The sequence below is a fragment of the Tachyglossus aculeatus genome, chromosome X2, assembly GCF_015852505.1.
Source record: "Tachyglossus aculeatus isolate mTacAcu1 chromosome X2, mTacAcu1.pri, whole genome shotgun sequence".
In the NCBI taxonomy this organism is placed as follows: Eukaryota; Metazoa; Chordata; class Mammalia; order Monotremata; family Tachyglossidae; genus Tachyglossus; species Tachyglossus aculeatus.
This window is the reverse complement of record NC_052100.1, coordinates 2,380,171-2,394,815: the sequence shown is the minus strand read 5'-3', so window position 1 is coordinate 2,394,815 and position 14,645 is coordinate 2,380,171. Positions and strand designations below refer to the sequence as shown.

Here is a 14,645-nt window from a genome sequence, read left to right as displayed (position 1 = left end):
CTGATCACCTTGTAACCTTAGAGCAGTGCTTTGCACCTAGTAAGCGCTTAATAAATGCCATTATTATAATTATTATTATAACCTGATCACCTTGTAACCTTAGAGCAGTGCTTTGTACCTAGTAAGCGCTTAATAAATGCCATTATTATTATTATTATAACCTGATCACCTTGTAACCTTAGAACAGTGGTTTGCACCTAGTAAGCACTTAATAAATGCCATTATTATTATTATTATTATAACCTGATCACCTTGTAACCTTGGAACAGTGCTTTGCACCTAGTAAGCGCTTAATAAATGCCATTATTATTATTATTATAACCTGTTCACCTTGTAACCTTAGAACAGTGCTTTGCACCTAGGAAGCACTTTCCCCCTCTCCATCCCCCCATCTTACCTCCTTCCCTTCCCCACAGCATCTGTATAGATGTATATATGTTTGTACAGATTTATTATTCTATTTATTTATCTATCTTACTTGTACCTATCTATTCTATTCATTTTATTTTGTTAGTCTGTTTGGTTTTGTTCGCCGTCTCCCCCCTTCTAGACCGTGAGCCCACTGTTGGGTAGGGACCGTCTCTAGATGTTGCCAACTTGGACTTCCCAAGCGCTTAGGACAGTGCTCTGCACACAGTAAGTGCTCAATAAATACGATTGATTGATTGATTGATTGATCTATTCTATTCATTTTATTTTGTTAGTCTGTTTGGTTTTGTTCTCCGTCTCCCCCATTCTAGCCCCTGAGCCCACTGTTGGTTAGGGACCGGCTCTAGATGTTGCCAACTTGTACTTCCCAAGCGCTTAGGACAGTGCTCTGCACACAGTAAGCGCTCAATAAATACGATTGATTGATTGATTGATTGCTGACCCCCTTCCTTGCTCTGCACACAGTAAGCGCTCAATAAATACGATTGATTGATTGCTGACCCCCTTCCTTCTTCTCCCCCTCGTCCCCCTCTCCATCCCCCCCATCTTACCTCCTTCCCTTCCCCACAGCACCTGTATGGATGTATATATGTTTGTACAGATTTATTACTCTATTTATTTATTTATTTTACTTGTACCTATCTATTCTATTCATTTTCTTTTGTTTGTTTGGTTCTGTTCTCCGTCTCCCCACTTCTAGACCGTGAGCCCACTGTTGGGTAGGGCCTATCTCTAGATGTTGCCAACTTGTACTTCCCAAGCGCTTAGGTTAGTGCTCTGCACACAGTAAGCGCTCAATAAATACGATTGATTGATTGATTGATTGCCGTCTCTATATGTTGCCAACTTGTACTTCCCAAGCACTTAGTACAGTGCTCTGCACACAGTAAGTGCTTAATAGATACGATTGAATGAATGAATGCTGACCCCCTTCCTTCCTCTCCCCCTCGTCCCCCTGTCCATCCCCCCATCTTACCTCCTTCCCTTCCCCACAGCACCTGTATATATGTATATATGTTTGTGCAGATTTATTACTCTATTTATCTATCTTGTACATATCTATTCTATTTATTTTATTTTGTTAGTCTGTATGGTTTTGTTCTCTGTCTCCCCCTTCTAGACCGTGAGCCCACTGTTGGGTAGGGACTGTCTCTAGATGTTGCCAACTTGGACTTCCCAAGCGCTTAGTACAGTGCTCTGCACACAGTAAGTGCTCAATAAATACGATTGAATGAATGAATGGGTTCAACTTCTGCCTCCGCCACTTAGCTGTGTGACCTTGGGCAAGTCACTTCTCTGGGCCTCAGCTACCTCGTCTGGAAAATGGGGATTGACTGTGAGCCCCCATGGGACAAACTGATCACCTTGTAACTTTAGAACAGTGCTTTGCACCTAGTAAGCGCTTAATAAATGCCATTATTATTATTATTATTATAACCTGATCACCTTATAACCTTAGAACAGTGCTTTGCACCTAGTAAACGCTTAATAAATGCCATTATTATTATTATTATAACCTGATTACCTTGTAACCTTAGAACAGTGCTTTGCACCTAGTAAGCGCTTAATAAATGCCATTATTATTATTATTATTATAACCTGATCACCTTGTAACCTTAGAACAGTGCTTTGCACCTAGTAAACGCTTAATAAATGCCATTATTATTATTATTATAACCTGATCACCTTGTAACCTTAGAACAGTGCTTTGCACCTAGTAAGCGCTTAATAAATGTCATTATTATTGTTATTATTATTATTGTTATAACCTGATCACCTTGTAACCTCAGAACAGTGCTTTGCACCTAGTAAGCGCTTAATAAATGCCATCATTATTATTATTATTATTTGGAGTCAGAGGTCATGGGTTCAAATGCCGACTCCGCCACTTGTCAGCTGTGTGACTTTAGGCAAGTCACTTCACTTTTCGGTGCCTCAGTTACCTCATCTGTAAAACGGGGATTAAGACTGTGAGCCCCCCGTGGGACAACCTGATCACCTTGTAACCTCCCCAGCGCTTGGAACAGTGCTTTGCACATAGTAAGCGCTTAATAAATGCCATTATTATTATTATTATTATGTACGAAGCGCTGTTCATTCATTCATTGAGCGCTTACTGTGTGCAGAGCACTGCGCTAAGCGCTTGGGAAATACAAATAGGCAACAGAGACGGTCCCTCCCCCACAGCAGGCTCACAGTCTAGAAGACTAAGCGCTGTTCTAAGCGCTGTGGGGGGGATACGAGGTGATCATGTTGTCCCCCGTGGGGCTCACAGTCTTCACTCCCATTTGACAGACGAGGGAACTGAGGCACAGAGAAGCAAGGAACTTTCCCAAAGTCACACAGCTGACGAGTGGTGGAGGCAGGATTAGAACCCACGACCTCTGACTCCCAAGCCCGGGCTCTCTCCACTGAGCCACAATGCTTCTCCATCCCGGGCGTCCACACAGGGAAAGATAATAATAATAATAATAATAATAATAATAATAATAATAATAATAATAATAATAATAACAACAACATTTATTAAGTGCTTTCTATGTGCCGAGCACTGTTCTAAGCGCTGGTGGGGGGGGGGGGTACAAGGTAATCAGGATGTTCCACATGGGGCTCACCGTCTTCATCCCCATTTTACAGATGAGGTAACTGAGGCACAGAGAAGTTAGGCGACTTGCCCAAAATCACACAGCTGACGAGTGGCAGAGTCGGGATTAGAATCCACAACTCGGACTATTATTATTATTATTATTATGGTATTTCTTAAGTGTTTACTATGTGCCAAGCACTATTCTAAGCATTGGTGTAAATACAAGGTAATCAGGCTGTCTCACATGGGGCTCAGTCTTAATCCCCATTTGACAGATGAGGTAACTGAGGCACAGAGATGTTAGGCGGCTTGCCCAAAGTCACACAGCTGACAAGTGGCAGAGTTGGGATTAGAACCCACAACCTCGGACTATTATTATTATTATTATTATTATTGTATTTCTTAAGTGTTTACTATGTGCGAAGCACTATTCTAAGCATTGGTGTAAATACAAGGTAATCAGGCTGTCCCTCATGGGGCTCACAGTCTTCACCCCCATTTGACAGACGAGGGAACTGAGGCACAGAGAAGTTAGGCAACTTGCCCAAAGTCACACAGCTGACAAATGGCAGTCGGAATTACAACCCACAACGTTGGACTATTATTATGGTATTTCTTAAGTGTTTACTATGTGCCAAACACTGTTCTAAGCGCTGGTGTAAATACAAGGTAATCAGGCTGTCCCACATGGGGCTCACAGTCTTAATCCCCATTTTACAGATGAGGGAACTGAGGCACAGAGAAGTTAAGCGACTTGCCCAAAGTCACACAGCTAAGTGGCAGAGTAGGGATTAGAACCCACAACCTCGGACTATTATTATGGTATTTCTTAAGTGTTTACTATGTGCCAAACACTGTTCTAAGCACTGGTGTAAATACAAGGTAATCAGGCTGTCCCACATGGGGCTCACAGTCTTCATCCCCATTTTACAGATGAGGTAACTGAGGCACAGAGAAGTTAGGCGACTTTCCCAAAGTCACACAGCTGATGAGTGGCAGAGTCGGGATTAGAACCCACAACCTCGGACTATTATTATTATTATTATTATTACTATTATTGTATTTCTTAAGTGTTTACTATGTGCCAAGCACTATTCTAAGCATTGGTGTAAATACAAGGTAATCAGGCTGTCCCACATGGGGCTCACAGTCTTAATCCCCATTTTACAGATGAGGTAACTGAGGCACAGAGAAGTTAGGCGACTTGCCCTAAGTCACACAGCTGACAAGTGGCAGAGTAGGGATTAGAACCCACAACCTCGGACTATTATTATGGTATTTCTTAAGTGTTTACTATGTGCCAAACACTGTTCTAAGCATTGGTGTAAATACAAGGTAATCAGGCTGTCTCACATGGGGCTCACAGTTTTAATCCCCAATTTGCAGATGAGGGAACTGAGGCACAGAGAAGTTAAGCGACTTGCCCAAAGTCACACAGCTCAGTGGCAGAGTGGGGATTAGAAACCACAACCTCGGACTATTATTATTATTATGGTATTTGTTAAGTGCTTACTATGTGCCAAGCACTGTTCTAAGCACTGGGGTAGATACAAGGTAGACTGTCCCAGATGGGGCTCACAGTCTTAATCCCCATTTTACAGATGAGGTCACTGAGGCACAGAGAAGTTAAGCGGCTTGCCCAAAATCACACAGCTGACAAGTGGCAGAGTGGGGAATTAGAACCCACAACCTCGGACTTCCACAACCCTGGAAGCAGCATGGCTCAGTGGAAAGAGCCCGGGCTTTGGAGTCAGAGGTCATGGGTTCAAATCCCCCTCCGCCACTTGTCAGCTGTGTGACTTTGGGCAAGTCACTTAACTTCTCCCCCTTTTAGACTGTGATCCCACTGTTGGGTAGGGACTGTCTCTAGATGTTGCCAACTTGGACTTCCCAAGCGCTTAGTACAGTGCTCTGCACACAGTAAGCGCTCAATAAATACGATTGATTGATTCTCTGTGCCTCAGTGACCTCATCTGGAAAATGGGGATGAAGACTGTGAGCCCCACATGGGACAGCCTGATCACCTTGTAAACTCCCCAGCGCTTAGAACAGTGCTTTGCACATAGTAAGCGCTTAATAAATGCCACCATTATTATTATTATTATTATTAAAGTCACACACAGCTGACAGGGACCAACATAGGCTCCACCGCCCCCTATTTGGGTGGGTGGCGCACAGCGGGGGTCATGTGACCGGATGGGATCACGTGGCGCGGCGGCGGCCGGAAGGCGGGGCAGCGGGACCGGAAGCGCCGCCTTTGCCCTTAACAAAGATGGCGGCCGCACGTGGGGCAGTGGGGCGGGGAGTGCGCATGCGCGCGGGGAGCGGCGGGGGAAGATGGCGGATGACAAGGTGAGGGACCGGCGGGGAGCTTTTTTTTTTTCCCCCCCATATAATAATAATAATAAAAATAATAATAATAATAATAATGGCATTTGTTAGGCGCTTACTATGTGCAAAGCACTGTTCTAAGCGCTGGAAGCACACACACACACAAAAAGCCCGATTTCGGGGTCCTTGGGGGGAGACGGTCGTGGCCTGCGTCTTAGTAACAATAATTACGGTATAATGTTAAGCACGTGCCGAGCCCTGTACTACTATTACTAATAATGATGGCATTTATTAAGCGCCTACTATGTGCCAAGCACTGTTCTAAGCGCTGGGGAGGTTACAAGGTGATCAGGTTGTCCCACGGGGGGCTCCCAGTCTTCATCCCCATTTGACAGATGAGGGAACTGAGGCCCAGTGAAGTGACTTGCCCAAAGTCACCCAGCTGACATTTGGCGGAGCCGCGATTTGAACCCATGACCTCTGACTCCAAAGCCCGGGCTCTTGTTTTATTGTTTTAGTAACAATAATTACGGTATATGTTAAGCGCGTTCCGAGCCCTGTACTACTATTACTAATAATGATGGCATTTATTAAGCGCTTACTATGTGCAAAGCACTGTTCCGAGCGCTGGGGAGGTTACAAGGTGATCAGGTTGCCCCACGGGGGGCTCACAGTCTTCATCCCCATTTGACAGATGAGGGAACTGAGGCCCAGAGAAGTGAAGTGACTTGCCCAAGTCCCACAGCTGACAATTGGCGGAGCCCGGATTTGAACCCGTGACCCCTGACTCCAAAGCCGGGGCTCTTGTTTTATTATTTTAGTAACAATAATTACGGTATATGTTAAGCGCCTGCTGAGCCCTCTACTACGACAATCAATCAATCAATCATATTGAGCGCTTACTGTGTGCAGAGCACTGTACTAAGCGCTTGGGAAGTCCAAGTTGGCAACATATAGAGACAATCCCTACCCAACAGTGGGCTCATAGTCTAAAAGGGGGAGACAGAGAACAAAACCAAACATACTAACAAAATAAAATAAATAGAATAGATATGTACAAGTAAAATAAATAGAGTAATAAATATGTACAAAGTATGTACAGTGCTCTGCACTCAATAAATACGATTGAATAAGTGAGTGAATGGACAGCTGAGGCCAGACTTATCTGTCGCCCTCTCCCCTTATCAGCAGGCTTCAGGGGCTACTATCAAGAGAACTGGATTATCACCTCCCGCCTTCTCCTCAAACTCCTTCTTCGAAACCAAATTAATCAGTGGCATTTATTGAGTGCTTACTGTCATTCAGTTGTATTTATTGAGCGTTCAGTGTGTGCAAAGCACTGTACTGAGCACTTGGACTGGCACAGTAAAACAGCAGACCTATTCCGTGCCCACAACGAGCCCACAGTCTAGAGCGGGAGACACATTAATATTATAAATTCATTCATTCTTTCATTCAATCGTATTTATTGAGTGCTTACTGTGTGCAGAGCACTGTACTAAGCGCTTGGGAAGTACAAGTTGGCAACAATCAATCAATCGTATTTATTGAGCGCTTACTGTATGCAGAGCACTGTACTAAGCGCTTGGGAAGTACAAGTTGGCAACAGCGACGTCCCTACCTAATAGTGGGCTCACAGTCTAGAAGGGGGAGACAGAGAACAAAACAAAACATATTAACAAATAAAATAAATATGTACAAATAAAATAGAGTAATAAATATTAAGTGCTTACTATGAGCCAAGCACTACGGTGGATACAAGCAAATCAGGTAAATAAATACATTTATTGTGTCTAGAGTACTGTATTAAGAGCTTAGAGAGTACAACAGAATTAGTAATAATAATAATTGTGGTCAAACGCTTACTATGTGCCAAGCACTGCACTAAGCGCTGGGATAGGTACAAGATAATCAGGACACGTAGGGCTCACAGCCTTAATCCCCATTTTACGCATGAAGTAACTGAGGCACAGAGAACTAAAGTATCTATGCTATTTATTTTATTTTGTTAGTATGTTTGGTTTTGTTCTCTGTCTCCCCCTTTTAGACTGTGAGCCCACTGTTGGGTAGGGACTGTTTCTAGATGTTGCCAACTTGGACTTCCCAAGCGCTTAGTACAGTGCTCTGCACATAGTAAGCGCTCAATAAATACGATTGATGATGATGATGGTGATGATAAAGTAGATATATTCCCTGCCCACAAGAAGCTTGCAGCGTAGTGTGGTGGTGGAAGCGGGATTAAGCAGAAATCCATAAACACCACATTCATGGTTGCAAAACCCAAGGTGCGCAGAGGTGAAATTTGTGACAGAATAAGCAAGAGTTTTAAAAGATTGCCCTTTATCTTAGGTATATATATTTCTCATCATGTATATCTGTATGTTATTGCGGTGTATATCCATATTTAGACTGTAATCTCCTTGTGGGCAAGAACTGTGTCTACCAACTCTAATATACTTTCCCAAGCATTTGTAGTACAGTTCTGTGCGAACAGTAGAGGCTCGATAAGTACCACTGATTGATGGATGATACAGTTTTTGGTTTCTGTCTTCAACAGCAGCGGCATTTCAGTCGATCAGTCATATTTATTGCTCACTTTACTATGTGCAGAGCACTGTACTAAGCACTTGAGCGAGCACAATACAACAGAATTAGCAGACACGTTCCCTGCCCATAACAGGCTTGCAGTCTAGTTACCGGGCTCTTGCTGTGTGCTCAAAGCCAAGTAATTTCTGCCACGGCCTACCTCGCAGGGCAGATGTGAGGATGAAATGTATTAAAAATGCTTTGGGAAAAGCAAGCACCGTCATCATCATCATCATCATCAATCGTATTTATTGAGCGCTTACTGTGTGCAGAGCACTGTACTAAGCGCTTGGGAAGTACAAATTGGCAACATATAGAGACAGTCCCTACTCAACAGTGGGCTCACAGTCTAAAAGGGGGAGACAGAGAACAAAACCAAACATACTAACAAAATGAAATACATAGAATAGATATGTGCAAGAAAAATAAATAAATAGAGTAATAAATATGTACAAACATACTGTGTGCAGAGCACTGTACTAAGTGCTTGGGAAGTCCAAGTTGGCAACATATAGAGACAGTCCCTACCCAACAGTGGGCTCACAGTCTAGAAGGGGGAGACAGAGAACAAAACCAAACATCCTAACAAAATAAAATAAATAGAATAGATATGTACAAGTAAAATAAATAAATAAATAGAGTGATAAATATGTACAAACATATATACATCTATACAGGTGCTGTGGGGAAGGGAAGGAGGTAAGATGGGGGGGATGGAGAGGGGGAACATTCCATTCAACATTCAAGTCTTAAGTGGTATTACTAGAATGACAGTGATGACTTTGACTTTCTGTGGCTCCTTTCGTCCGCCCGGGCTCTGCCCGCTCTCCTCACGAGAGGATGAGACAGAGGGCCCAAAAGGCAGGAATAAAATAAATAAAATAAAGAACGTGCCGCTTCTTGGGCCGTGGGATAGACCAGCCGTCCCTGCACTGCTGTGGGCCGTGAGGGGCCGGGGGGACCTTCTGATAGGCGTCAGTGCCGAATGTGTGTCCTTCTGTCTCCCCCAACCCCAGGACTCGTTGCCGAAACTGAAGGACCTGGCCTTCCTGAAGAATCAGCTGGAACAGCTTCAGAGGCGGGTAGAGGACGAGGTCCAGACGGGTGTGGGACAGGTAACTGATTAGAGAAGCGGCTTGGCTCTGTGGGCTCCGCTCCATCGTCATCATCAATCGTATTTATTGAGCGCTTACTGTGTGCAGAGCACTGGACTAAGCGCTTGGGAAGTACAAATTGGCAACATATAGAGGCAGTCCCTGCCCAACAGTGGGCTCACAGTCTGTTACATGTCTGCTGAATGACTGTGGGGGAGTCACTTCACTTCCTCCAGGCCCCAGTTACCTCATCGGGACAATGGGGATCAAGAGTGGGAACCCCGTTTGAGACGGGGATTGTTGTGTCCAACTTGATGAACTTGTGCTTAGAACGGCGCTTGCCACGTAATAAGCGCGAAACAAGTTCCGTAATTTTTACCGGGTGTGCCGGGATTCCACCCCGACATCTCCCCACCGAAGAGGTACTATACTACCAGCCCCCCGGCCTCCTCCCCTTCTTGCCCACCACCACTGGGCCTGAGAGAGGAGGGTCGGGGCAGGTGTGGCTCTCCCCCCCCCCCCCCCCCCAACCCCCACCATCATCATCATCAATCGTATTTATTGAGCGCTTACTATGTGCAGAGCACTGTACTAAGCACTTGGGAAGTACAAATTGGCAACATATAGAGACAGTCCCTACCCAACAGTGGGCTCACAGTCTAAAAGGGGGAGACAGAGAACAAAACCAAACGTACTAACAAAATAAAATAAATAGAATAGATATGTACAAATAAAATAGAGTAAAAAAAAAAAAAAACCAGTCACCCACCAGTCATCCCTCCATCCATTTCCCCACCCAATCAATATTATTGATCGAGCATCCACTAAGTGCACTGTAGTAAAAGCTTAGGAAAGTGCAGTAGAGTCAGAAGGAACAATTCCCGCCCCTTCTGTATCGGGAAGCCACGTGGCCTGGGAAGATGAGACTCCAAAGAGCAGATGAGGCCGCTCTGCGGTTGGGGCCCAGGAGGCTGGGCATCTAGAGAAGCAGCGTGGCTCAGTGGAAAGAGCCCGGGCTTTGGAGTCAGAGGTCATGGGTTCAAATCCTGACTCTGCCACATATCTGCTGTGTGACCTTGGGCAAGTCACTTCTCTGCGCCTCAGTTCCCTCACCTGTAAAATGGGGATTAAGACTGTGAGCCCCACGTGGGGCAACTTGATCACCTTGTATCCCCCCCAGCGCTTAGAATAGTGCTCTTCACATAGTAAGCGCTTAATAAATGCCATTATTATTATTATCCCGGGCCTGTTTCTGGTCGTGCCACCTCAAGAGAACCCAGTCTGTCCGTGCCAGGGGTGGGCACCGTTTGGGCTCCGTCTGAGCGCGGGCCTCTCCCCCGCTCCTTGTCGCCCTGCAGGATGGCTCGTTCCTGGGCTCGCCGTTCCTCAAGGGCTTCCTGGCCGGCTACCTCATAGCCAAGCTTCGGGCGTCGGCAGTGCTGGGCTTCGCCCTGGGGGCCTGCACGGGGATCTACGCGGCCCAGTCGTACGCCATCCCCAATGTGGAGAAGACCCTGCGGGACTACGTGCGGGCTCTGCGCAAAGGGCCCGACTAGCCCGCCCCCCCTCCGGTGGGGGGCTTCTGTGTTGTGACCCCCACCCCGGCCCAGAGCACCCCCTTCCCTCTCCCACCCGGGCCCGGACTGCAGCCCCCCGGGCCGCCCGCCTCCCCAGGCGGCCCCCCCAGCCATGCCGCCTCTGCCCTCTCCCTTGGCGGCCGGCTCCGTCACGTGACCCAGAAACGCTCCCGCGGTCCCGTGGGGCCCCACGGTGAGCCTGGAAGTGGGGAGACCCCAGGGCGGACTCGCTGGGCCCTCACGCTCCCGTCAATCATCGCGTACGGGGGCCCACGCCCCACTGCGGGCGCCGTGCCAGGTGGACGGCCGCGTGCCCTTCCGCCCCTCCTCGGCCGTGCTACTGACGGAGCTGACCAAGCCGCTGCTGTCGGTGGGCTCCCTGCCGGCCGGAGGGCGTTGGCCGGGGGCCCCCTTCGCCCTGCCGGCCCTGCTCTACAGCGTCAACAACAACCTGGCCGTCCATCTGCAATACCACATGGACCCCACCCCTACCGGGTGCCCGACAACCTGAAGATCGGCGGCACGGCCCTGCTCCACTGCGTCTGCCTGCAGCGGCGCCTGTCATCATCATCGTCATCATCAATTGTATTTATTGAGCGCTTACTATGTGCTGAGCACTGTACTAAGCGCTTGGGAAGTACAAATTGGCAACATATAGAGACAGTGCCTACCCAACAGTGGGCTCACTGTCCACACGCCAGGGCCTGGCGCTTCTGCTGCTGCCCACCTCCAGGGCCAACTACGCCACGGGGGGGGTCTCTGGGGGAGCCCGGCCGCCCCTGCATGGCTCCGCCTGACGGCCCTGGGCCTGCTGCTGCTGCTCGGCGTGTACTGTCTTGTCTTGGGCCTGAGCTACGTGTCCACCGAGCTGCTTTTGAGGCCCTACAGAACCTCTTCCTTTACTCGTTCGGCGTGCTGGTCAACCTGGGGCTCCAAGTGACCGACGGCGGCGGCCCCGACCCACCGGACGGCCTCTGAGGCCGGGCCGGCCTGGTGGTCCTCAGCCAGGCCGCCAACGGGCTGCTCCTGTCGGCCGTCTTGAAGCCCAGTGGCAGCATCGCCCGGCTCTTTGTCGTCTCCTCCTCCCTCGCGGTCAACACGGCGCCGTCGGCCGCCCTTCTCGGCCTGCGGCTCCCCGCCTCCTCCTTCCTGACCCTGCTGCTCGTCGGCCCGGCCGTCCGCCTTTACTACGGCAGCCGCTAGCCCCACGCTGGCCGGCGCCTCCCGCCTCCTCTCCGCCCCCCACTCCATTTCCCTGGGGTCTCATCTCCCCCAAGCTCTTCCCTCCGCGATACAAGTGCCTTGTGGGGAGAGAGCTGGATGGCTCCTGGACATTGAGAGCAGAACTGGGTTGGCCCAAAGCACCGCCTTGGGAAGCAGCGTGGCCTAGTGGAAAGAGCCCGGGCCTGAGAGAGGACCTGGGTTCTAATCCTGACTCCACCACTGGCCTGCTGTGAGACCTTGGGTAAGTCACTTCTCCGTGCCTCAGTTTCAGCTGTAAAGTGAGGATAAAATATCTGTTCCTCCTCCCAATTAGACGTTCAGCCCCACGTACGGGGCAGGGATCTTGTCCACCAACCCTGCCACACTGTACTTTCCCCCAGCGCTTTGAACAGTGCTTGACACATAGTATTTAGCAAGTACCATAAACAGAATGGGGGGTGGTTTTCTCGCCAAATTGGGTAGTGCCTCGAACTCCTGGCGGGTGGAGCGGGCCCTGGGTTCATGAGCTCCTGCTAACTGGCTTCCTCCCGGGTTCCCCCGCCAACCTTCTTCATTTCTGGGCTTACAGGATGGAGGAGTCCCACTTTCTGGCGTGGGCATATCAGGTGCCCCCTCCTTCCCTCACTCTGAGTTTGGGCAGTGCCCCCTATACCCTGATCTCAGGGCCCTGACAGCTTTGGCGGCAGTCTGCCTTCCTCTCGCTCCCGCCCCGGGCTGGGACGGAATTCCCTGAGGCCCGGCCTTGGCCGGAGGACGCTTGTCCATTGCCCCATTGGCTTCCCCCCACCGGGGCGAAGAGGTTGGTTGCTGGGATCCGGGGGTGGTTCTCAGGGAACCCTCCTCTCTCCATCCTGGCACCTCTCCATGCCCACACTCGGGGTCCCTTAGACTCTGTCACCCTCATGCTACGCCCTCAAGCCCCGGGACAACTCATCATCATCATCATCAATCGTATTTATTGAGCGCTTACTGTGTGCAGAGCACTGTACTAAGTGCTTGGGAAGTACAAGTTCCCCACCCCCGAAACAGCTGGGGTGGGGCAGGGGGCCGTAGCTACTGCTCGCTGCTCTTCCAGTCTCTCTGCCCCATCTGCTTCCAGCCCCTGTGGGGCAGATGGAGGAAAGGAGGTGGTTTTTTTTTTATTGCTCTGTGTCTCATTAATTACACCAAGCAATAAAGTCTTAATGAAGTATTTCTGGGACTGGTGTTTTTCCCCTGGGAGTTATCGGGGGTGGAGCGAGGTGGGGGAAGAGGTGGGCCCGACGGACCGGGGGACACTGGATTGCCCAGTGGGGTAACAGAAGCAGCAAGGGGTGGGGATGGCTTGTCAAGTGACCCCTGGCCAGCCAGGAGTGGGTGCACTTTAATCAATCCATCAGTGCTATTTATTGAGCGCTTACCGTGTGCAGAGCACTGTCCTAAGAGCTTGGGAGAGCACAATGCAACAGGGTTGATAGGCTGCTTAGAGCGGTGCTTGGCACATGGTACTTAACAAATATTATAAAACTATAGACACGGACTCCAGGGGGTGGGGAAGGGTCGTCTGCGAGCCCCCTGCTCATTTATCACCTCCCCTCCCTCCAGTGGCCTTCTCCACTTTTTCCTCCTGCAATTGTAGGAGGGAGGGAGGCCGCAGGGCGACTCCCCGGAGGGGGAGGAGGGCGTCGCCGAGCCCCCTGCCCTCCTATCACCTCCCCTTCCTCGGGTGGCACTGACCTGGTCCCCCTCTGCCCCTTCATCCTGCTCCTGCTCCGGACACCCACGCACGGTTCAGGAAGTCCAGGAGCTGAACTCGGTGCTGGTCCAGGAGCCGTTGCCTGCGAGCCCGGGCCAGGGCAAACTGCAGGCCCAAGTCTGGGGGCTGCTGCCGGGAAGGGGAGCCCTGACCGATGGCCCCCTACCCCTCCAGGGGTCCCGGCCCGTTCCCTGGCCCCGTCCGTCGGGCTCCTCCCGCGGGGCCCGGAAAGGCCTTTTGCCTGGGTCTCGGAGCCCCCTCGGGGGTCTTGCTTGGGCACCGTCGAGGGGGTCTTCTCTGGTGCCAATGGCTCCGCGGCGGAGAGATCGGAGGCCGGCGTCTCCTCCCGCCCCGGCCCAGCTCAATCGTATTTATTGAGCACTTACTGTGTGCAGAGCACCTGTGAGAGCCCAATACGACAGAGTTGGGAGGGACGTTCCCTGTCCACAACGTCTGATGCCAAATCCCCTCCCACTGTTGGGAGGTGCTTGGAAGCCAGGGGCCGTGCCTAGTAACACCACCAATTTTTCCCAGCGCTTAGCACAGTGCTTTGTACACAGTAGGTTCTTAATAGGTAATATTATTACTAGAGCCCCCTGTTTCCCCTGCCCTCGGCCCTGATCCCTTCCCTCCCCGTGAATACCTGGGTCTCCCGGGTGGAGAAACAGGAGTCGGGTGGGCGTCTCGGGAATGAAGAGGAGGCAGCCACCCTCCACCTGGGTGGATGGGGGAAGTCGGTGGGAGCCCGGTTGGGCCTCTGGGGTTTGCTCCCAGCTTCAGGGCCCCGTTGCCCACCCCCATCCCTCCCTTCCCTCCTCTTCCCTCCTCTCCCCCTTTCCTCCCTGCCTCTGGGCCAGGCTTCGCACCTGTCCCTGGCCCCAGTGCCACGACCACCGTCACTGTCGCCAGCCCGGGCTGGGAGGAGTTGTGGGGAGAGAGAATAATAATAATAATGGCATTTTTTAAGCGCTTACTATGTGCAGAGCACTGTTCTAAGCACTGGGGGGATACAAGGTGATCAGGTTGTCCCACGTGGGGCTCACAGTCTTAATCCCCATTTTACAGATGAGGTAACTGAGGCA

At 50.1% G+C, this 14,645-nt stretch overlaps 2 protein-coding genes across 2 annotated transcripts; both read left to right on the top strand.

Moving 5' to 3' along the window:
- Positions 1-5,341: 5,341 nt before the first annotated feature.
- LOC119949332 (SLC35A4 upstream open reading frame protein) lies at positions 5,342-10,848 on the top strand. The gene is made up of 3 exons (XM_038771019.1): positions 5,342-5,368; positions 8,950-9,048; positions 10,386-10,848. Exons 1-3 carry the CDS (start codon positions 5,354-5,356, stop codon positions 10,581-10,583), a joined length of 312 nt encoding a protein of 103 aa, XP_038626947.1. The 5' UTR covers positions 5,342-5,353; the 3' UTR covers positions 10,584-10,848.
- On the top strand, positions 10,762-12,047 carry SLC35A4 (solute carrier family 35 member A4; the record flags this gene model as incomplete). The annotated part of the gene is given in 5 exon segments (XM_038771020.1): positions 10,762-11,089; positions 11,092-11,170; positions 11,299-11,363; positions 11,366-11,479; positions 11,482-12,047. Coding segments are annotated over 5 exon segments (912 nt in total), but the record flags the coding sequence as incomplete, so codon positions are not given.
- Positions 12,048-14,645: the final 2,598 nt, after the last annotated feature.

Bases quoted from the DNA above. Each gene is read 5' to 3' on its own strand.
- LOC119949332 (XM_038771019.1), top strand. The intron at 9,049-10,385 runs GTAACTGATTAG...GTCGCCCTGCAG, and splicing joins TCCAGACGGGTGTGGGACAG to GATGGCTCGTTCCTGGGCTC.